The sequence below is a fragment of the Gymnodraco acuticeps genome, unplaced genomic scaffold (assembly GCF_902827175.1).
Source record: "Gymnodraco acuticeps unplaced genomic scaffold, fGymAcu1.1, whole genome shotgun sequence".
NCBI classification, from domain to species: Eukaryota; Metazoa; Chordata; class Actinopteri; order Perciformes; family Bathydraconidae; genus Gymnodraco; species Gymnodraco acuticeps.
Window position 1 is genome coordinate 719,103 of NW_022992265.1, and position 24,980 is coordinate 744,082.

Consider the following 24,980-nt stretch of genomic DNA (forward strand, 5'->3'; position numbering starts at 1 on the left):
CATTCTGGGAAATGAAGTTGATTTTGATGTGGCGGCCAAAAATCATAAACACACGTTTAACCCATGGTTTAACCCTAATCCTAACCCAGGTGAGCGTTGCATGATGACAGTCGCTGGTTTAGCTCAGACTTAAATGATCAAGTTTATAAAGTATTGCAGCTGAAAATGCATGTTTTTGGGAAAGCACAGGATTGAATAAATGAGACTTAGAACTGAACGAATTGTTGGAGAGTGTGTTAATGGATGTTTTGATAACGTTTTGTTGTGAAATACAGCCCCCATTCAGGCTACATAGGCTACTCATCAAGACCTTTCTCTGTATTTTGTATTCATTCTTTATGGACGCAGGCGAGAAAAACTAAGTTACTGTATATGGCATTCAAGGTAACACAGGGTAAGTAATTGATACACAAAGTATTTTAGGGTATTTCTTTAACATTACATTTGCACCTATAAGCAATTAGAGTTGCCATGAACCTATTGCTGCATGTCTTTGGACTTTTTGAGGAAAGATAAAGTCCAACCAAGTCTAAGTCTAACTTCATGAAGCCTTCACTTACACCACCAGCAGAGGGTGACACTGATCCATCACAGCTACGAAGCCACTCACAGGAGTCTGCAGTGATTTTCTTTTTTTTCTCCAACTTGGGATTTTATGATATGTGCTGAACTTCTTCCCTTTATTTGACTTTTGCTTAGCAGCTCCTCTGTCAGTCAGCACTCTTTCCGTCAGCGTGTTTACTCAAGTATTCTTTCTACGAGATGTGCACAAACACTGATGCTTTTTTCATCATGTTCCACAAGATTGGAATGTTGCCAATTTGTTAAAACGAATTACTGTATGTACTTGGCAGTGTGTTGAGGTATACCATATATGCTCTAGTCATGTATGCTTAGGTAGTTTGCACTGCTATCGCATAGCAACAAGTCACTCTAAAGCCATGTTTGTAGTGGTGTTCATGGAAACAGGGAGGGCCGCTTAGGTTGTATAGGAAGAGTGCAAAATAAAGCCCTTTGAAATTCAGGGAAAAGTCAGGCTTCAGGTTGTAAGAGGGACCTGTGAAAACATTACTTTAACCGTTTTGCTTTCCTGGAATTCCCTTTTTGTTTCTGATATATAAAATATAATCTCTTATAAATAGATTGCATATAGATTTGCAGACAACATAAAATAGTCCTTATCTGTACAAGAAAATACAATATTATGTTTCTATAAATATGACCAAAGTAGATGCAACCTTTTGTTGACAATATGGTGTTAATTTTTGTGTTTTGCGATTAAAAGTAGCTTTATCTGTTTGTTTTTTTAATGGTATCGCTGTAATGAAACTGATTAGAGCTTTCCAAAAGCAGCATGTTGCTATCCATCCACTCCAAGCTAAAATAATCAAGTCCTGCTGTTGAGTGTGCACACAGACATGTGCAATAAGCATCCAGTATATGACCCGTTCTTATATTTGTTATATACAGCATGAGCTTGAAGGGTGCGTCTGTTTATGTACACCGTGGGGTGCTTGAAGGAAAACATTCATCACGATGAGCAAGCCGGGGTATTATTCCTCTGTCACTCCCTTATTATTCACTCTCACAGATTCCTTCATTAATCAGCAGGATGCCCAAGCTTACAGTGAATTCAAATAATGTATCTGGTTCACTTCACCCTGTTTTAAGATGGGCATATGACCTTTCAATGGTATGCAGACAGCATTGTTTGTGTTAGTTTAGCCACAAAGTCGGCAGCCGAAGTGTTCCCAATTGCTTGGCGTACAGAGTGTGATTACTGACGCCCAGCCTCTAAAGCTCAATAAGAGGATGACACATCTGGCTTAACTGTTCCATTAGACAACCATTTATTTAAAGAAATGATCTCACAGTGACAATATAATTTAGTCAGCTGGTAATAAACATGCACGCTCACAATGACTGGGTCCTTTGACTCATAGCACCAGTCAGAGCTGCAGTCCGGGGGTCTGAGATGACCCATTGTAGAAGAACTTGAACCAATCTCTGTTGCTTAGCTGCAGTGAACAAAGATATTACCTTAAAATAAAACTGTACAAAAAAGTTCACACACTCTATATCTGATTGTTCCAGCCCTTAAAAGCATTTTTATAAATAAATTGACTTGCACAACATTCTCCTTTCCTTGTGCATCGTTTTATAAACATTTCACTGTGATTCAGGCACAGGAATCTTTGTAAACTTATACACATTAGAATGAAGGTTCTGAGAGTTTGCACAAGGTACAGCTGTGTTGATATGTGATGGCAGACCCTTAAGTTTGCCCAGTGTAGGAAAGGGGCTGCATAAAATGTCAGTTTTGAAGCGAGAGAAGCAAACAGCCCCTGCACAGTTAACTGAATCCAGCACAGTGTGAGAAGGCAGAGGCCTCCCTCCATCTGCAGAACCTGGCGAGTAAGAGCAAGAGAGCTTTTGGCCTCTGGGGATTATTGCCAACAGCCTCTTCTGTCCCGCCTCTCAGCCTTGTGCTATCCATGTCCACTGCAGCACTGTACGCTTCGGGCTCCCATAGGCCCGGGGCTCCAATCACGGCTGCCCCTATACGGCTGTACCCTCCCCTGCCTGTGGGCTTATGTTCTGGCTCCCTCCTTCTCTCTGCCTGCAAGCGTGCCTCTCAATTGTGGAGGCTGGCTCTTGTGCTCCAAGGGGCCCAGCAATCGCTCCACCCCTCACTCCTCAGGATTCAGGCTGCAGCGATGAAGGAACTCTTGGCCATGCTCATGGATCCATTTGTTTGCCACTGAAAGATACGGAACGATGCAAACTATGTTTTAATATCTTAAGGACACAAGCACTGATAAATTAAAGTTTGATTGCCTTTTCTTTTAAAAGCTCAAGTGAGTAGGATGTAGTGGATTCTAGCAGTGAGGTCAGAGATGTCAAACCTACTTAACACCCTTTCTTCCAGCCTTTTACAAGCATGTCGGAAAACCTACAGTGGCCTTGAGGTAAAATAAAAACTGCTCCTGTACACATTTAGGGCTCATTGTAGGGTAACTACTAGTGTTCATGTAAGGTGTGTATTCATGAATGATATATTAGTAACAAATACAATATTCAATTTATTCCATTAATCCCTCGAAATCCTAGACACTACACCTCTAAACATTTCAATTATTCAGTTTTAAAGCCTTAAATGTATTTCAGGTTAAGTCTATGGCTTCAAAAAACAACAACACAACCACCAAATACTCCTGCAGCTGCTTTGTGTGGGTTCATATCATTGTGCTGGCTTGAGTGGGCCCCTAACACACATTTTGGGAGTTTGATGGTCTGGGCCAACCAGAAGCAGATGTTCAGCTTTCAGGATGAGCGCTCACTGTCTGAACTGCACTCTCTATCATCTCTAAATGCATAATGCAGCACAGATGTTGCCTAGCTGTTGTAGGTCTACATTTGCTCCTGTCTTACAGGAGGGCTGAACACTGGAAATAGACTGTGATAATGGCACAAAATGGCAAAATCTGTCTGTATGAAAACATGGGCCTGATAAATTGCTCGGCTTTACTATCACATCATACAGGGTTTACTGACTCTTACCCCACTTGTCCCCAATAAGCACCGGGCAACCAGCATGAAGCGTGTCTTCGTTCCCTTGACCATTTCTATGCAGATTCCACCAGAAAATGGCCGCTTTCTGCAAAATAAAAAAAAAGCAAATATACCTTTTAATTAGCTAGGGAAGTTGCAAATTACCATTTTCTTGTTATTGACTAATCTGACAACGTCTTTCTCGGTTAATAGATCAATCTTTTTATCCAAAGTACTGAAGAATGGCAATCAAATTTCACAATGTTTAAAATGTTGGCCAAAAAGTCCAAAAGATAGTTTGCTTACTCTTATATGAAATACAGAAAAGTAAATAATCCTCCCCAGAGATAGGCTAAAACTAGGCTATTTTAATAATAATATATTAAGCTTGAAAATATAGCTAACCTATCTCTGTTTATCAAAATATATTTAGTTTTAACCTGGTTAGAGCGTATCTTGGTTAAAGCTGAATGTCAAGTACTGTATAAGAGCTCCTGCAGTTACAGTATAATATTAGTAAGTATTTCATTTCAACAGTTTATTAAGATAATTTTGTTTCTGTATAATCAACCGGTAGGTGAGATCTTACTAAAATGTAAGGTGAGAGGTGAAACCCCAGGGATGTCCTGGTAAACCTTATGCTCCGGCTCAATTAATAACCAAAATACAGCCTCAACCTCCACTGAGTCTCAACTTTACAATAGCAGTACTGTGTAGGATAAAGAATCTCATGGCTGTTGTTGCTATGGTCTGACCCTTTAGCATTTTGACAGCTGCTCCATAGAATGTAAGGGGGGGCACAGTGTCAATTGAAATAGTCTAGCTTGAGGCAGAAATGACACAAATATGCTGCTTAGACATTGGCAGAGTGTTTACCTCCACGACTGGAATACTGAAGTTGGCGTAGATGAAGGCTGTGGACCCACCTGCCTCTACCGAGCTGAGCTGTGGAAAAGGACATTCCTTCAGAGTTGTGTCTTGTGTTTATGCGCTTGTGTTGTGAAAAGCTTCTCCGTCTGCTGCAGTCTTTTAAATAGCCCTGCAGAAAGCTATTCTTCCACTTAAATGTTAAAATGAAATTCTTAATAATGCTAAATGTTGCTAAATATATAAAATAGGCAAAGAAGGCTGTTATTATGGAGGCAAAAGACGAAAAATAGAGTTTGGTTTTAGTTTGTTGCATGACAGAACATCTATAAAAGTGTTTTTTATGCACTGAGGTCACGTCTAAGCTGTGTTCTCAGGCAGGTTGTTCCAAAGTCTTGCAGCACTCCTGGCAAAGGCCTGACCTCTATGTCTTTCATTTAGACTTTGGAGCAGCAGTAACAGGAACCTGCCCAAAAATCTCTGGCTGCTATCTGGGTCACACAGGGTCAGAATATGGTGAAAGTAAGAAATCACTTACATAAATCATGAAGGTTGCAACTCGATTCCCAGTTTTTAGCTTGAACACTGGACTTGAAGGCGACTGGAAAATGTAAACAGTAATATATCATGATAATATAGTCTATAGCAATATAATAAAGTTTGTTTATCAAGTACAACAACTTACTGTAGCATGGTCAAAGTGCGGCTCATAGTGGCCTCCAATCCCATAATTCACAACCTGGAGGTACTCGCCATATGGATGCTTCACATTCAGACCTGTAAGCATGGAGATCTTCTGGTCCAGCTTCCCAACTGTGGAGTGTGCTGTGTCCTTCAGCCATGCACTAGAATAAGAATTATGTTTAACAACTACTCGAAACCATGAAAAAGTTACTTTTTACATAATTTTCACACTGATAAGTGTTTAATTTAATACTAAGGCAAAGGTAAGTCATTTTCACCTCTTGCTGATGCGGTACTCTGCTGTTGCTTGTTTCTCTCCAGCTGCCACCACAGATCGTCTCAACTTGTCAGCAAAGATAGAAAACAGTATTTTATAAGTTTGTATTTGTTACAGCAGCCAAGTTTTAATGTCAAGCTGCAGGCCGTGGCGAATGTGAGTATTAGCATAAAAACTTGCTCCAATGACATGTCAAATAATAATAAAAAGAGCAGATTAAGAGAGCCGCATTGATGGAGTTCTTTTATGTTTCTAAAATCGCACACTCAATGTTGATGAAAGGGAGGGGGGCTTCATAGAGTTTATATTTTGACCTTTTTCACATGTATGCCAATTTCTAATGTGAACATAAACTTGTACAATGTTATTCTCTCCTTAAAGCTTGTCAAACAACGTTTCTGATTCATTTTCAAACTCCTGATGACTTCCAGATACCATATGGCTTAGACACATTCAAGTCTAAAAACGCACAAAAGAGAACATTAATGGTAAAAAAAAACTGACAAACAACTTATTATTCCATAAATGTATCATCAAGGAAGCAGTATATGCCAGGTCAGTGAACTCCACACAACATACCTGTGTTAGAGGCTGAATGTGAAACCTGCCATATGGTTAGCGAATGCTCTAAACGAATGCTGTTCCCTGGGCCTGTTTTCAATAAACCCACAGGCTGACATAATGATGAAATAAGTACAGGGGTTTCCATCTGAGCACAGCATGGAAAATTCATTGAACAATGCCAAAACCTCACAGAAGATATAGGGACCAATTGAGTTAGCCCACCAAATATTCCCTCAAGTAACAAGTCAGCTCTGAGGACCATGCACTGCAGCTTTCATTAAATGAGCAGAGAAGTGAGTTTCACTTAGATGCTGAGGTTCCATCAGAGAGGACTGAATATTTAACAGTGGAGCACAGTGGGGTTATTTGGACAGTTTGAGACGCTCAGCCAAGTTTTTGTAGTAATGTATATCCCTCATTCCTTTAAGCTAAACGTTTGGAAGCAGACCAACTCTTCCTCCATAGGATCTTTCCAGTAAGAGAAGCCTAGCAGAGACCGCAGAGCAGAGCAGATTCTCAGGTGGTATGGATGATTACAAAATATGTGTTGTTATAGGCACCTTTTTACTCATTTAAATCTTGATTCAAGACAATGAAGCACAATGTTGTTACTTGGCTTCAAGCGTATTCCCCTTCTTCGATGCACTCTTTAAAACAAAAAAAGAATAATCAGCTAAATGTAAGTTTTAAAAGAGAAAATATTCACTATGCAAAATGCCCCCATTTAGTGAGTGTCCTCAACCACAGAACCAAAGCAAATGTACTGTAGGTAATCACTGTTCACCACTGACAAAGACAAAAGCTTTCTCACAACTTCTCAACATTTAAATGCGTCACTGCCTCCAAAAATCATCTCAGTGCTCAAATGCTGACAATTTCATTGCATTTTTAATTTAAGAGGAATAAAAAGTTAACATCATGGCAGATGTCCATGTGATACCAACAAAGCCAACATCAACATAGGAAAGTTGCCTGCTAGTAGCCACATAGTAATATATCCTAAATATACACTAATAAGGGCCATTATAAAATAATATCCCAGGGTAATTTTAAGGAAATTGGATCTTCACTGTTGGAACATAATAGTAGAAATAGGCCATACTATTCAATGTGAGACAAAACGGGTGTTTACATGGCAATAGCAAAGTGTTAAATCCAGGCGATTTTCTAACGCTTTTTGTCGATTTTGACTGAACTCTTGCTGTTGTCATGAAAACATATTTTTCAGCCTCCTTTTTGTGAGTCCCATGAGAGAAAACTCTGCAAAACAGGGGATTTCAAAACTATTTCAGATTCTAATTGGATTAAGTAAAAAATGCAGTATTAGCTGTAAAAACATGGCTTTTTTCCTTAGTTCCTATGACGTATTGGAGAAACATGTTTTTTGGTTTAACCCTCAAGTGATGAGGAAGATGCACTTACTCCTGCGTGAGCGGTGGTCTTGATGTCCTCAGCCTCTGTGTCAGTGATGAAGTTGTGATACAAGACCACATACGGCTGCAGGCTCAGCACTTCACGTCTCACTGGCAGTAGTAGCAGTCCAGGATTTCCATTGGTGAAGAAGTCGCAGAATAGTCTGGGGTTTTTAAAATGCATTTGCTGCAAAGAGAATCAGACATCTGAAGTCCATTAACAAGAACAAAAAGGAATTATCTTTTCTTCTTCATCTGCAAACAATTGCTTATAGCTTAGTTATTTTTTTCCGCAGGAGCTTAAAAGAATTAGAATATTGATAGTCTTTTTATGGTCTAGGAAATATTCATTACAAACTTACATTTTAATAACATTGGAGCTGAAACTCCAAACTGTTGTCAAATTTGATTACAACATCTTAACAAATATTGGTTGGATTGCCATGACATTTGGTATGCCATCATCATGTAAGAGTTTCAATTCATCCAAAACTTTGGTTTATGAGTTTGGTTTCATTACATCACGTCAGATTCAGTTTTACTTTGTAGCTAAATAGCCAATATTAGCATGCTGACACACAAAACTGAGATGGTCATTGACATAAAATACATTATCATAAGCGTTAGCATTGTCATGGGGAGCATGCTGATGTTAGCATTTAGCTCAAATATCCATATAAGATCCATATAAACTGCATTCTTTAACATTACACATCCAGCATAACTCAATGCTGACTATACCTGATATTTTTTCTAACATAGACTGTACAAAGACAAACAAACAACATATGAGAATTTAGATTGGTTGGTATGATCCATCAGGGACATCTGCTATTGAAAAAGCAGATTTAATTCCATTGCACATTTGCTTTAACACTTTGCTGTATTAACTTATCCGTGATACCTTCCAGTTATTTTGCTAACACAGTATGTTTCATAATGATAAATTGTGATGAATACCTGAGAGCCTTGGGTCTGGCAGAGTGTCTCGTAAGTATCCCTGGTCCTTACATTATTTGAGGTGGGTCTCTTCAGACCATGGTCTGTGATTGATAAGGGTGGGCTCCTAACCAGCAGCCTCTCGTATTTCTCAACATTCTGCAAAACCCTTCCATTCATTGGATCTGAGAAAAAACGAGTAAATACTGTACATTATACTGGGCATACTTCTTAGTACTGTCAGTTCAGGCAAGTTCAAACAAGTCATTTTTGTAATGCACCATAGACAGGGTTCAAGGAAAAGGGCAGGTTAAATAAAAAAGTATTACCATGATGCAGTAACTCCTGGGATAAACTGAGAGCATAGGAGATGTTTCCCGTCTGAAACAATGAGAGGAATTTAGGGCAGGGCAATCTATCAGTCAACTTCCAAATGTATATTTCCAAAGTGTCCTTCTACTTACTTTAAAATGAGAGAAGGCCAGGTGATCCAGAGCATCCTCTAAAGTGCCTGCATTCTCTGGAATCCACTCGCCTCCTGCGCCCCTGAAGAGACGCACCGACTCCTCCAACCACTGCACCGAGTGGTAGTAGTCATGCTGCTCGTAGGCCACCTGGGTAAAATAACGTCAGGGTTACAGCCAGTCATTCAAACGGTGGCTAAAGTATTCGTCATGTTTGGTAGTATTCAGGCTCTTAATGTCACCTGGCTCTGGTCCATATGCACTCATGGGTTCCAGGTTTGATTATGGACCTCTTTTTAGTCACATCTAATTAGCAGTAGTCAGTTAGCGTAAGTTAAAGCCCTAGGCAGCAGCTTTATCAGACCAGTTTCTTTAACCAGTTGTATCTGTTCATTCAGCTGGTGTAATGTTGTCACCCTGCCAAGCTTGATTTATTTGGGTTAACTACACTGAACAAAAATATAAATGCAACACTTTTGTTTTTGCTCCCATTTTTCATGAGATGAACTCAAAGATCTAAAACATTTTCTATATACACAAAATAACCATTTCTCTCAAATATTGTTCACAAATCTGAAAAAAAATCTGTGATAGTGAGCACTTCTCCTTTGCCGAGATAATCCATCCCACCTCACAGGTGTGGCATATCAAGATGCTGATTAGACAGCATGATTATTGCACAGGTGTGCCTTAGGCTGGCCACAATAAAAGGCCACTCTGAAATGTTCAGTTTTATCACACAGCACAATGCCACAGATGGCGCAAGTTTTGAGGGAGCGTGCAATTGGCATGCTGACAGCAGGAAAGTCCACCAGAGCTGTTGCCCGTGAATTGAATGTTCATTTCTCTACCATAAGCCGTCTCCAAAGGTGTTTCAGAGAATTTGGCAGTACATCCAACCGGCCTCACAACCGCAGACCACGTGTAACCACACCAGCCCAGGACCTCCACATCCAGCATGTTCACCTCCAAGATCGTCTGAGACCAGCCACTCGGACAGCTGCTGCAACAATCGGTTTGCATAACCAAAGAATTTCTGCACAAACTGTCAGAAACCGTCTCAGATTTTATTTTGTTATATATTTATCATTGTATTTATTAGGGATGCACCGAATATTCGGCCACCGAAAATTATCGGCCGAAAATGGTTAAAAAGGCCCTTTCGTCTTTCGGCCGAAAGGGTTTTAGCACCGAAAAAATATCACCGAATGTCAGAACAGGCTTAAGTTGGTAACTTAACGTGTTGTTGTGATGACGTAATAAAGACGCGGCGACCATGCTCGCGGCTGGCTCACAGGGGGGGGAACATTGACCTTTGTCATCGAGATTGCCCTGAGCCTTTAACAAATCGTATTAAATAATCTGATGACAGACTGTAAACAGAATAGCTGAAATTTTAACAAACTAAATAACTCAGTTTCCTCTAATCATTAACCCATGTTTGTATCATGTAGTTAACTGCGTGTGTTGCTGCTAGCATACATAACACCTGACGTGGAAACGTTACTCGTGGATGGGGCTACAGAGCTGCTAGAAAGACGGTCGAACCCGGTGCATTCCTCCGTCTGCATGCGGTGCACTTTTGCTAAATGTTTAGACAAATTGCTCGTGCTTACATGCTAAACTCTTATTGCACTTCTGGTAACAAGTATTCTCCACATCGAGACAGGTAAAGTTTAACCACACCTCGGAGCGCGTTCTCTCCGCCATCTCCGCAGTGTGCTCCGCTGCATGTAGCAGCTGCGTGTGTGTAAACTGCCCCGCCCCCTCGCACACAGACGGGGGAGAGAGATCTCGTCTGATCGAAAATACATCATAGACGCATTTGTTGTCTTTGCATATTAGAAACGAGTTGGCGACACTAAGACTGCGATATAATGTTTTTTAGCAATAATACATGACATATATAAATGTACTGTATGCATTCAAAAGTGCTGAATAAATGTTTTATGGACCCATAATAGTGATTATTATTTAAGTTAAGTTTTGCCATAATCATGTCTATTTCCATAATCAGGTAGCTGAACAACATTGGTAAAAAATGTATACATTATATATATATATTTCTATTAATCATTTTCGGCCTTTCGGCATTCGGTTTTCGGCCAACTGTTTCCTATTTTCGGTATCGGTTTCGGCCAAGAATTTCCCATTCGGTGCACCCCTAGTATTTATTTTATATTTTGACATCAGGAGATGTTATACAGTTCTGTATTGCCTTTTATTGATTGTGATTCAAACACTTTCTTATTATTTATTTTAATATTTTCAAGACATTATTTTTAGTTGTACAGCTTATTTAACCTTTTTGTTTGACATCAGCCATTATAAATAATATGGCCATCTGAGTGTGTGTGTTACTGTTACAAATTACAGCCAATATAAAACTTTAAAACATGAAACTATGCCATTAGATGAATATAATCAATTTGTTTTGTACCTACTTAGTGATGTCTGTGATTTGTTTTGATGCTTTTTGTGGGTGCTGTATTTTTTTGTGTATCTTTGTTGTTATGTATTCTGCTGTAACCTTACGAAAGAAATATTGATCTTCATGATGATGAGATTAGCGGTTTGAATAAAGTTTATAATAGTCCAAAGCCAAAGAATGTTAATTTACTATGAATTATTTTTGGATCAACTAGTCCATTTTGTCGACTTGTTGATGCAGCTCTGGATTTGTGTTTTTTTTTAAATAGTCAAACTGCTCCACAGTGAGCATGTCAATCTAAGAGAGTACATCTGTCTGATCTCAAGCAACTACATTGTGGATAGAGCTGTATGTCTGTTGATAAAACACCTTGATTGTTTCTACACCGAGAAAGTCTTGAACACCGGCTGCAGGCTATCTCTTTACTCGGTCTGAAACCTGTTTTGTATCTGACTTGCCTTGATGAAGTAGGTGCTGACTACAGGCTTGACAGCACCCACATAAAACAGGGTGTCATGTGTCTCCCCCATCACAGATTATATCCACAACCCCCTCCAGACAGCACACAAATAAAATTCCAGTGTCGCAGTAACCCCCCCAAAAACACACTTACAGACCTATCTTCCCCAACACACACAGTTCACAACATTGCAACCCACTATTTAGGAGCCATTAGTCTCTAAAGAACCAATTGATTAAAAAAAAAAAGCTAATTTCTGCATATCTCAGAATAGCCTGAGGGAAGAATCAGTTGATTTAATTGTTCAAATATCTTCAAATGAACCGACGCTAAAAACGTCTGTCTTTTAACCCTGCTGGTTTGAGTAACAGTTTAACGGCCATATACAATCTCAGAGTGAGAGCTTTTTCACTTTTTTACCGTTTAAAGATTGTCTCAGATAATCTCAGCCTCAGTACGAGTAAAGACAAGCTCAGGCTCTTTGCTCCAAAAGCTTCTGCTTAGTGAGATAATGTATTTTCCAGGCAGGAGGACCAGTAGCGTGGCGTGGGGAAAAATGTAGGGGAAGCCCATTTTTTGGGTCGGCGGTTGGTCAATAACGTAACCAGATGAGTGATTACAGCGCCCGGTATCATTTGACACACATTTGTATCACACAGATGCAGGACTTGCACACGCCTGTTATCTAACCCAGTGGTTCCCAAACTTTTTGTGCCCAAGGCACACCAAAGGACAAGTAAAAATCTCAAGGCACACCTATTGTGCAAAATAGGCTATAGCCCTTATAACACGTGTTATCACTCATATCATGTAAAATATCTGTAAATGTGCATAATTATTTACTAATGCCAAATAAAATGTGACAAAGACAACTATATTACTCATGAAATATTTATTAATGAAATATTTCAGAAATTAATTTGAAACTTAATCAAATTAGGCTTCATCAAAGCAGCAACACACTCATTTAAACCAGACAGGTCACAAAATAAAAAATGAGGCAAAGGAAACTCAGCAGAAATTCAGCACATAGAACTGTCAATGCAAGGAAGCTGCACTGCATGGTCCTGAACTACAAATTATAAATGTAACATTTCAGCAATCAGCATTGAAACATGTGCTATTGGAAATATGTTGCCGACTTACAAATTAGTGACATACATGTACGGTACGAACTGCGCATGCGTGAGTGGCAATAACTTTCCTTACCAGCAGGCGGCGGTAGTGTGTATTTGTTATTCAAAACAGGCAACAACCGGAAGACAGAGAAGAAGAACAGACTACGTGATATAAACAAACAACAAATAGCTGTGCGGTAGCTTCACCTTAGCATGTGTTCTTTACAGGTGCTTGTTGAGGTTTGACGTGGTGTTTCCAGCAGTGGATAACAGCTTCTGGCCTGGACACAGTTTGCACCTCACCGTCACATTCCTGTCTATTCTTCGGACGAACTCAAAATAATGGGCATACCTCCTCCACCCCTCGAAAGTTATCGCTGACTCAGCCATGTTTATGCAGCACTGCACGTGGAGATGTGGACGCACAAGTCGCGCAGATTACGTACATATAAACCTACAAAGTACTGATATAGTAAATTAAAAAATAATTATTTTTGTGTAGTTGTATATTGCAATAATAACAACGTATGGTTGTCACAAAATCCCACGGCACACCCGGACTTGCGGCACACCAGTGTGCCGCCGCACACCGTTTGGGAACCACTGATCTAACCGACAGGTCCGCACGCACTCTCCAGCTGAAACTCTCTCCTTATTAATTTAAGCATTTTACTTATTAATGTATGCAGACAATCACACAATCTGTGATTTTTGGATTTACCGTGCCTCTCAATTGCCCGAGACAGGTTGGCAAGGTCGATGAATCCTGAAGTTGCCCAAGGATTGTTCAGGGAGCACGAATCCTCAAAAAGAAGACATGGCCAGCAAAATAGACGCTGAAGTTTAGCGCTTCCAGTTAGCCACACCGTGCGGACATAATTGTCCTCATTGAACGTCCGATTCTCTCCCTTTTTCCTCTGTGTACACACAGCTCGAGTGCGGGCATTGGCCTGTCATCTGATTTAATTTTTAGTTGCTGCTGTAGCGGAAGTTTAGTAAAGTTATGTTTGATTAAGTACGCCAAATCTCCACCCTCCATAATGCTTCATTTGCTTGATAATTTCTAACGGCGGTGATGACAGTTACAGTATTAAAACTGATGTTGATGTGATTTGATTGGATGGCAGTGTCCAATCAAATCGCCAGCCGCCTCTGAAGGGAAGCAAGAGGCGGCTATGGCCCTGACCAATCACAGGTTGGCAGGGGCATCACGTGGGCCTCATCTGATTGGTCAATCCCTCCATTTTTTTTCACCAAGGGAAGCCAGATTCGGCTGGCCTCCTCTCGCAACAGTGATTGCAATCTACTGTTTCACCATAACATCTAGAGGGGCGCTGTTTGTTTCACTCTTTGTAAAATACTCAATGAGAATGGGGGAGAGACGGGCCGGCAGCAACACACAGCAAAGGAGAATTATCGAGTGTTTTTATTTATTTATTTAAATTATAACTACAATCCGAAAAAACAGGGGAAGCCTGGCTTCCCTTGGCCTCCGGGAGAAAACGCCACTGAGGAGGACGTCTCTCCCACATAGTGCCCTGCCCTAACACTGTACATAACACATTTAATTTATAGCTGGGAAAACTTTTTTTTCTTTCATTCTGCTTCTGTATGTAATGTATATTGTATATGTATATGTATATTCATCTTCCCATGGAACGGATTCCCAGGCACGCAATGGGAAGAATTTAACTTTTTCCATACTTGACTGTCTGGATTCCCACCACACACTGACTGACAAGTTAGGAATAAAAGTATTTTTGCAGACCTTTAAAATGGGATGTTTATCAGGACCGACATTTTCTTCTGCATTTTAGGATTTATTGAGCTCACAAATGGGCAATAGAGCAATGAGTTACTGAAGAACTGCACTTAAAAAGACATTTGTACGTAGGCCTTCCGGTGCATAAGCCTACTATTTTACATCACATAATACAAATTCTCCATTTAGTTTAAGAGAATTCTCCATTTAGTTTAAGAGAATACTTAAGTACACATTTTTTCCTCAACAACATTTATTTGCAAGCTGTTACTGGTTGATTTCCAACTTTCTTTTACAAAAAAGGTGTATCTAATTATGACCTATTGTCACATTTCAGAAAGTTATTTCAGGCAGATGGTTTCATTTTAAGTGTTTTGAAGAGAAATCATCTCAAAAATATTTTACCAAAAAGTTAAGTCAAGTTTAAAAAAAACACAGAAATGTGTGTCGCAGGACTTTGTTTTTTCCCCCACTTTCCTCTCTGATTAAAAGTATCATCTCCTCTCAGAATTATCTTGGGACTCTAGATTGGGAGCCTCTCTACTAAACTACCTATAGGCGAAGGCTATATAAACCAACCAGGTTAAACTAGCTCCCCATTGATGCATTGTTCAAATCTAATAACGTCATATATAGCCTAAAGATACGTATGCCAGTGGCGACTTTTCTGCAGATTATTTTTCCACCAAGGCTAATAACCTAAAATCAATTGGATGAAGCAATACATGAAAATAATGAATTGTGTACCTTTCCAACCAGGAAGCAGTCATCCCCCGACAGCGGGACAGACACCGCAGGCCTGCAGATATCAATAGGCTGTCCTTCAGTCACTCTCTGGAAAAGACCCCTTACGAGGCTGGCCACCTGGAGAACATACACATCCTGCAGCCTCATCAGCCCCTGGGCGGCCCCCTGGAGGTCTTCCAGTTTGGGCAGATCCGCCTCTTCCTTCTCGTAACTGGACCTGAGGGCTGGACAGCAGAGGGCCAAAAGGTGAGTTGGGGGGGGGTTTGGTGGTGACAGCTGAGAAGAGGAGTAGGGGGCGTTATCACCACCAGATGTGTCTGTAAACAAAGCAGAGAGCCAACCTTGTGTGTTCTCCTGGGCTTCGTTGCTGTGGACTACGTTCAGCCACTCTGAATGCAGCCGCTTTATCAGGGTGAAAGCCACCAGAGGGTTGGCCATCGCAGTCGCCGGGCCTTTGTAAAGTTCAGTGTGCAGGTCTGACACTTTGGCATAAAAGCTGCAGGGAAGATTGTAGACTGTGGTTACAAAACGGAAGAAGCGACTACGTGCTCAGACAGTCTCACCTGTTGCAGGTGAGGAACCTTAAGGTGATCTTGAAGAACAATACAAATTGGTCATAGAAAATAAAACGATCCATAGGAACATAGAACAAGACCTTTTCAGTGTATTGTAATTTGGTTCAAAACAGTATAAACAGTGATAAAACCTGGCACATAATATAGCCAATACACTGAAATAAACAACAATGCATCATAAAAAGACTGAAGAATAAGGAGAAAGCAGCTGTAAAACCAACTGCAATGAATGAGAATAGCCTAATAAAATGAATAAGTGAATAATGACTATAGGCCTACACATCACATCACCAAGGGTTGAGGGTTGTATATCAAATGAGGATATACATTGTTGTGCCACAGAATAATATAGAGTTAGACTTTTTCATATGAAAGAAGGAAAGCTACATCTGCAGCTTTTAGCTATGATCATCATTTTTACATTATTGAAACAGATGAATAAAGCTGATGCATGACATTACACATTTTCCAACCTCACACCACAAAGATTTCATGGTCAAAAGGGCTGGAAGAAACGGTTGAATCATGGGCATAAAATGGTTAGAGGTGGGTGTATCAGTCAGCCACGTGCACACACATAGACATCAAAGTGGGCTTGAGCCCCTGCCCTTTTTCTTCCTCCAGAGAAAGTGCCCTTGAATGTATACAGTATCTACTGCTGTTTGCGCACAGTTTCCCTTTCCAACAATATATTGATTGAATACAAAATAAAAACATCAGGTCGGGAGATTAGACTGTGAAGTTCCGATGCTCTCTCTACCCTCCCTCCCCGTCTCCTGCACAGCGGTGCGGACAGTCATCGGCAGTCACTTCAGACAGACAGGTGTAAGCACCTCCCACTTTACAGTCCCATGTTATGCCGGCTTTTCTTGGCTTATTTTGAAGGTGAGTGGTGATGAACAAATTACTAAACTGCCAGTGCCTCGGGTTTACAGCTAATTAGCTAAAAGACAATAACAATTATAGTTAACTAAGGCTACTAGCTAATGGTTAAGTTAGCTCAAGGTTTAGCTATGGTAATTTATCATGGGCATACAGGCTAATGTAGGCCTACTGTACTTAAGGGGAGACACTTAAAGTGAATACAGTCAAATGTGTATCTAATAACGTCATCACAATCGCCACATTGATATGCAAATTAGGAGTTACCTAGACCTAATTAAATTGTGATAATTTGCATACAGTTACCAAGGCATTGCAGGTGAAAAGGATAAAAGGATAAAACTAAAAAACACATCACCTTACAACTTCCCCAGATAGTTACTTACGTCAAGTCAGTATTTTCCCCTGAAATGTTATGTTTAAATGCAGATTAGCTTTAAATCCATAGCTATTAATTCAGACATGGTAGTAAAATGAACATCATGTGGTTCTTGGAAGTTTTATTTCCATTAGAGTGAAAGAAAACATGGAAGCAAAATAGACCAAAATGATAAGTACATGAAAAAACAATCTTTTTGCCTGCTGTCCTGCCTTAAACAGTAACTTCATAATTTTGATTGTTGGCTGCTCATTTAATAACTATTAATTGTACTAGTTTGTTGTCTGCACTTGTGCTTAGTGAATACTAAAGAAGACCATTTGTAGAATTCTGTTGAGTATTAAACAATTGTGTGAGTGTGAGGGTATTAAAATAAATGGGTCAGTAAGTCAGAGATGTGCAACTATATTTAACTTTTTGTTTTAAAACATTTTTTTATAAATGATTATGGGAAGTACCCTTTTTCTCACTTGAGCACCCGCCCCCCAAAATGTCTGTGCACGTCCCTGGTATCAGTCATGACTCATACTGTTTCCAACCAATAAAGGTTTTTTTACTGGAAGAAATTGTGCTGATAAGACCTTCATGTAAAGAAACACTCTATAGCTTACATTGTGTTATTGTAAAGAAATAGATCTCTTTTAGATGGAAATCAGTTATGAACTGATCATTTATTTAGTGTAATGTTTTAGTTTGTTGGGCTGAAGTATCATAGCTAACCTGTGGATGAGCCACACAAATGATCACAGTCTTTTATTTGCTCTTTTAAAGAGACTTTTCTTGAACTGTGTGGCTGTGAATTAGTAGTTTACATTTCCCCAAAACATGTGCACTGTCACTGTTTTTCAGAGTTTTGCATCCACAGAGCTATAGGGGTACCACAAAAGTGTAACTGCATCTCCAGAGTGTCACTTACCGCTTCACGTCCTCCAGTCTCTCTGACTCGTGGTCAATGTAAGTTTTCAAGTAATCGATCAGCTTCCGCTCAACGGTGATCGCCTGCTTTACGTTCAGCAGCGACGTATACATTTCCCCTAAAGACACGGGGATCACAGCGACAGTCAGGAGACTCCAGCTGAAGCAAACACATGTGGAGTACTTCATCTCCAGCGCAGATAATACGTTTATTCCGGTTGTTCAGCAGCAGTTTCAGTGGGTGAGCTCCTCTCTCCCTGCCCTAAACTGTTCTGAGGATCTCCAGGAGTTTCAACATGCCTCTGCAGTCCACACGGGGATCTCCCTCATCCTGCTCTGGGATCAGCTTTCCCCTTCTGTATGACCTGCAGCCTGAATTCAGTCAGGACAATACTTTTATCATTACAGCACGACAGGTTTATCTGCACTAGCCTATTAATGACAAGAACTCATAACACGTTATGGGGTTTGGGTTATGTGCCAGTGTGTGAAGACTGTTTCTGATTTAACGAGCTGCACACTCAGTTTGAGTTTATATTCCTGCAAATAAATCATGAACATGAGGAGCATTACATCTGGGTATTATGTAGGCCTATGCACCACTTTAATGTTACATATGTTTATTATTTTTAACTGTTGGTGATTAGGGTATATCAGTTACCAGTGGTGGTTCTACAGGGTGGCAGCTGCCACCCCAGTTGGCAGCTTTGTTTTGAAAAAAAAGTTGTGGCTCATCGGACATTTATGAGAGAAAATCTCTAATATCCGAGTGCAGGTGAATGCAGCACAAGACGCGAGCCTTGTAACCCCTCCCCTGGAACGTGCGTGGAAATATGATTTGCGGCGATTTCATTTGAACGGGGGACAGCGCAAAACGAGAAGCATTTAGGATCCAAGTAGACTGAAGGAATGAGGTATTTGCGGTCAGTGGCGGCGCCAGGGTATGGCTGGGGTAGGCTACACAGCCATACCAAGAAATGGCTTAGCCCCACCATGAAAAATGATGTTAAGGTAAGCAAAATAAAGTCCGCCAACTCGCGCGGAGTAAATTGCACAGACAGCAGTTAGTAAGATTGATTTCAGTAGCCACTTGTCTGGAAATACCGAAGACTAGAAACGGTTTTGAAAACGTTTGTCACGTAGTGAGCGTCTTCTCAATAGAACATCTTTGATAATGTCTTCTGGCCAATCAGAATCACGATAACGGCGTGGTGTTGTTGCAGGAAGTCCCGCGTTGATAGAAATCAACACGTAATGAAATAAGACCCCACGGTTTGATGATTGATAGGTGTGTGGGCTGTCTTTCATTTTGACACACAGAACAATGGGGGCTATCCACAATGTAAAGTAATTCACACAGCCTCTCCTCTTGTCTCTGTGAGGAGCAGCAGGTTCAGCTTTCAGAACAAAGTAACAAAAAACAAAAATGGCATTCATTTTTTTAAATATGTCGTGTAGTAATAGATTTATTTATTTTTCTTCTCAAGAGAGTACCAGAATGTGTATTTTATGTTAGTATTTCAAAAAGACCTCCTGGGGTGAATCCCCCCAGACCCCCCTGCAGGGGTTGGGTTTTCAGCATGTCAACTCTTTCACCTATGGGGAAATTGTAGGATTGGCTCCAGGTCGCCCTTTTGATTGACTACAAATGTGCCTTTTTATTTCATACAGTTCAATTTGGATTGAGACAGGGAAATAATCTAAATCTCACGCGTGGCGTTTCACTGTCAAGGGGGGCGATATAGCGTGTATGTAATTACGTCGCAAATACTGACTTGAGCCCCACCACTGTATGGGTTAGCCCTCCCACAGATTACCCAACAAAAATACTCTGGCGCCGCCACTGTCTGCGACAGGTTCTGCAGCAATGACTGGGTGAAGGCAAGGGTCCAGGGTCGGCAGGGTGGGGGTTTGTGTAGGTGCCGTCATCTGGGGGTCGCAACAAGCAACGGCGTCGGTCACTGTCTCGGTTGTCTGTGTTACGGCCCGTCTACACTACAGGCATAGAAAAATGCTTTCAACACTTCGCCCATTCATTTGAATGGGGTGACGTAGAAGATTTTAAAACTTCGCCGAACTGCATTGTGGGGAGCATGGCTTTGCTAGCATCACGAGCATCTATCGGCATCAAAAGTTGAACAATATTCAACTGTTGAGGCTCGATGCTTGGCATCAGCCAATCAAATCCTGCGTATGCAAATCTGACAGTACAAGCGCTAGCCAATCAAACCGCGTGTATGCTGGGAGAGACTACGCAGGTAATTTCCTCATATTCAAAAAAATTGAGGGAAAATTCATTATAGCGGTAGTGAATCACCCGGTGCTGTATGATCAGTCTCTGTTGATCTACCGGGATACAAACCGGAGGAGCGAGGCATGGAGGGAGGTGGCAGAGACAGTGGATGAAACTGGTAGGTTTTCGCCTGTTTGGGGATTTTATATCCAGTTTACTTCGTTTTAACATTGCTATTGCTTTGTATGCCGGGGGCGGGCGGGAGATTCCTGATTGGTTGTTGGTCGCCTTGGAGAAATCGCCAAGCCTCAGACACGCCAAGCTTCAAGATTTTTTTATGCCTGTAGTGTAGGGCTGTGCATCTTCTCTGGTCTCACGTTTCGATTCGATTACGATTATCTTGTCAACGATTCGATTCAATTCGATATCCCGATGCATCACGATTCATACCAATGCGTTGCATCCTCAATTTTCTATATTACTGCACATGGCTTATTTTTCATCAATGCATACATGCAGTAAATACATATGAACTCTCTTTTTATTATTTAGAAAGTGCTTCAGAAATCAATAACATAAATGTCTTGACATTCATTTATAAACCAAAATAAATGAATTGTATAGGTCTAGCCTCCCTATATCTGTGTGTGAAGTTGTTCCATCCTCAAAAACAAAAAAATAATGCTTCTGCAGTCTAGCTGCAGCTTCTAGCAACGGCCTTCTGTTAAAAAAAGGACACTGAATGTCCTGAATGTGGCATCACACACAGGACTTGAGTCTGAACACAGCAGACAACAGGAGTATTTACAACAGCATATACAAACAAAAATAGTGCATGTGGGTGCACACTTACATTCTCTGTCTTACTGTTACATAAATCCCATGAATGTATGAGATTAAATTAGCTTCATCATATCTCAGTGATTAAGTGAATAATAAAGTTTCTATCGGGTCACTATCAGCCTGTCACTCATGGAGAGGAGACGGTGATCGCGGAAGCTTTTTTCCTCCTGCCTTCACAAACTTTACACACGTATATATCGTCTGAAAATTGCTAGAGGACATTCATACTTTGCAATCCAAGACTTAATTAAATCCACCAAAAACCTGACATGATTGTAACGCGATTATTTTTGAAAAACATAAATCCCTGTGCCGCAGCGACACGGAGTGATTCAGAGCGTGTCCTTCTGCTGTTGGTTCTGGACTGGTGTTCTTGGGTTGGTGGATAAAGCAGACTGCTCCGTGTTTGGGGTTGCTGTGCCGCTGTCACGTCTGTTCCCTGATCTCTGCGTCACCGACCGATTTAATATTAAAGTGACAGAAAAAAAAAACGTTATAGTAAAGCCGCGGCCGGAAAATCAGGAAGCAACGTTACTACGCTATAACCGATTATCTTCCGTCACTGCATCGAGACCGAATCGTCCACGTCTGCATCGCAATGCATCGTAGAAATGATTATTTTCAACACCCCTACTGTAGTGTAGACGGGCCGTTATAATGGTGTGGGTCACACGACAGCTTGTCTGGGGTGGCCGCCTACACATCTGAACGACCTGTCCATCTGGAAAAGTGAGTGTACCAGGGTAGGATTTTCACCGGCGGCCATGACGGCATGGCCGGTGAAAATTTAAATTTAAATGTAAATACACATGTACATTTTACCGTGATTTAATTATAATACACGTTTCAAAATGATGCCGAAGTAACTAAATACTGATAACGGTTAGTAAAAACCATGCTTTGACAAGTGAGCACGCAAGATGGCAGGAGAAAAACTTTTAAAATGCGTGTTCTCTGAATGGAGCGATCTCCATTCGATCAGATCAGGCTAAACTAACCTGTATCTGCTCCGTCCAAACTCACAACAACGTCCTAAAGACAGAAGCAGGAGCTCCAACAAGCCGTTTATGACAGAGAGTGAATACACATACTATACAGAGATGCTGTATGAGAAACCAATGTGAGTTTAGAAAATTGCACAATATAAATATATTCTAGTATACCTCAACAATGGAATTATGATCAGTAGAAATGGCCATGACATGGGACCTTTAATGCATTAGATATTAAGTTTGGAGTCAGTGCGACACCTGCAGGTGAATGACATGCATAACAACCAAACTGCCATTAACAAGCTGCAGATGAATTCATTGTGGTGAATATTTTTTAATAATCATAACATATTATTAATATATATATATAAATAGTTTTAAATGAAATGTATATGGTGTGTACTCCAAAGTCACAAATACATAGGCCAATACAAAGGATTTACAAGTGACCGCTTTCATATTTTCCTACAAAAAATGGATTTAGTTTTCTCATAGCATATTATTATAAACCTAGTGATATGTATGCACCACAATGCAAATATCTTAATACATTATTTATTATTTTCTTATGGAATGAAAATATTGAGTTAGTACAAAACATTATTTTAACATACTTTAATGACACATTCAGGTGTAATTTGCACATTTGGGAAAGCAGTTTTCAGGGTTAAACTTTGTATTTCCTATTATTTTGATATGGATAATGTCACCACCATGGAAATATGTTTGAAATATACATGAGGGCTGATACACAATGACATTTTTCTTATTTGTATACAGTATGTATTCAAACTAAAGTTTTTCACCTGCGACATGACTCTGATTTCTTCATGCAGTGTACTATTCTGCACGGAAATGTTATATTTTTGTGATTGTATTACTTTAAATATCTGTATAACAGTTTACTCCCTACAGAAGGCCTGAACCATTAGCTAACATGCAACCAACCACACACACAGTCCTGCATGCTCAGTGCTGCATGCTCATGAAAGATAAGAGATTGAATACCAGCAGCAGATGCCAGACTTTATGTAAGATATCTAAAATTCAGTCAATTTAATTCTCTTTTCTGATGCAGCTGGCACAAAAACAGTCAGTGCCTGGTTTATGTTTAACAGCAGTCAATCTATAACCAGCTGTTGATCTTGTCAGCAAAGTGCCAAGGTTTCTGCAATGTTTGCTTTTTAGAGGTTACCAGAGGTTAATTTCCCAGATTTGTGTAAAATAATTTCTTATAATTAATTAAATGAATGTGACTTGGATACAGAACATTGGTATAAAATGGATGAATGGATTTATCAGACTTAAAAAAGAGTAATTCATTCAAATGTATTGAAGTTTCTGAAAAAATCAGCACTTGCACAACTTCTCAAAAGTATTGTTAATTACTATATTGGTTAATTGAATAGAAGACTTTTAAATAGGATTTAAAACTCTTTTTATTGAACTTTTCCCAATGATGATGATCCAAAAACCTGCAGAAACCCTGTTTAAACATCACAAATACATATTTTTACATTTGTGCATTACATTTGAGAACTCAAAACTAAATAAGCCAGCTCAAGAAACAGGTAAATTGTTCTGCAGCCTGCCCCTTACACTGGGTTGGCTTTGTTTGAGCAGCAGAGAAAGGTTTTCCCAAAGCAGTCCCTGAGCGTCTGATCTCTAAAGCCGTAGATTAGTGGGCTGAGAAAGCGTGGTATAAGGATGAAACAGAAATAAATAAAAAAGGCGATATCCTCTCGTGGCCAGCTGACATGTGGCGCCATGATACTTTCAGTGATGGGAAGAGTGAAGGCCAACATGCACAGGAGCAGCTGAAAGCCGTGCAGCAGCACAGTGTGCTTGGCTTTGCTGGCAGAAACCTTATCCTGTCTCATCTTTCTTGTTTTCAGCAGGATTGTTATGTATGTAAAGAGGATAACAACAGATACTACTACAAAGAAGAGAATATTAACAGCAGCTTGGAACAATGCCTGGATTGGAGATGAGTTGATATAAATGGGTTTGCAGAGCACAGGTGTGGAGAGGATATCCACAGCAGGATCTCTTTCCCCAATAGAGTATTCAATCATAGGGAAAATAAAGCTGAGAAACCAAATGGACAGAATTATGATCCAGATACGGTCAGAGCGCCAGGCTGCTGGGCGCTGCAGTGGGTAGATGATCGCCACATAACGCTCCAGTGACATAGTGGCCAGGATTAAAGTTGTGTTCATGAATGTGGAAGTGGAAAGTAACAGCAGAGGAACACAGTAGACAGTAGGAAATGTTACCAGACACATGACCAAAAGGAAAAGGATCACAGAGGACAAGAGCTGGAGAGTGTCGTTAATCAGCATGTAGGCAAACAGGATATAACGGGAGGTGTCCAGGAAGTGCCTGTTAGTTGCAAAGATGCACAGCATGACAACAATGCAAGAGAGGAAGACGCAGAAGAAAGGGATGACCACACACACCTTGATGATCACAGAGTGGCTTGTGTGTGACGTTGCATTGCCTGTTAATTCAGTCAGATTATGCATTCTGCAAATATGCACTATTAAGCAAACCTCTCTCGCAAACCTGTAAGAAAAAAAACAACATTAAATCTGTGTACACAAAAAAAGAACATCCTCAAAAAAACACAATGACAATTGAAAAGGAATAAGAATACAACATGCTAAAGAGCAGGGTACTGTAAATAAGTAAATGCTGGATAATTAAAGTAAAACCTCACATTTGTAAATATACAATTATATACCCTTGGTATCCACCCATTTGAACATACTATTTATACTGTATTCAATACATATATAACCTTTAGAATAAAATAGCTCTCCCCTCACCTAAGAATGTGTTCATCAGATTTCAGTTCACTTGATGATGAACAACATCTCTGAGA

The 24,980-nt window shown here is 40.2% G+C and overlaps 2 protein-coding genes across 2 annotated transcripts; both read right to left on the reverse strand.

Annotated features, from left to right (window-relative positions):
* Window positions 1-1,826: 1,826 nt before the first annotated feature.
* Window positions 1,827-18,342, reverse strand: p4ha3 (prolyl 4-hydroxylase, alpha polypeptide III). Its single transcript, XM_034207047.1, has 13 exons — window positions 18,030-18,342; window positions 15,619-15,773; window positions 15,278-15,501; window positions 8,760-8,909; window positions 8,625-8,676; window positions 8,317-8,480; window positions 7,367-7,543; window positions 5,382-5,446; window positions 5,105-5,264; window positions 4,958-5,020; window positions 4,429-4,497; window positions 3,562-3,658; window positions 1,827-2,761 (listed from the first exon to the last, which is right to left on the reverse strand). Exons 1-13 carry the CDS (start codon window positions 18,215-18,217, stop codon window positions 2,691-2,693), a joined length of 1,635 nt encoding a protein of 544 aa, XP_034062938.1. The 5' UTR covers window positions 18,218-18,342; the 3' UTR covers window positions 1,827-2,690.
* A 5,349-nt stretch (window positions 18,343-23,691) lies between these two features.
* Window positions 23,692-24,621, reverse strand: LOC117540416 (odorant receptor 131-2-like). Its single transcript, XM_034207082.1, has one exon. It carries the CDS (start codon window positions 24,619-24,621, stop codon window positions 23,692-23,694), a length of 930 nt encoding a protein of 309 aa, XP_034062973.1.
* Window positions 24,622-24,980: the final 359 nt, after the last annotated feature.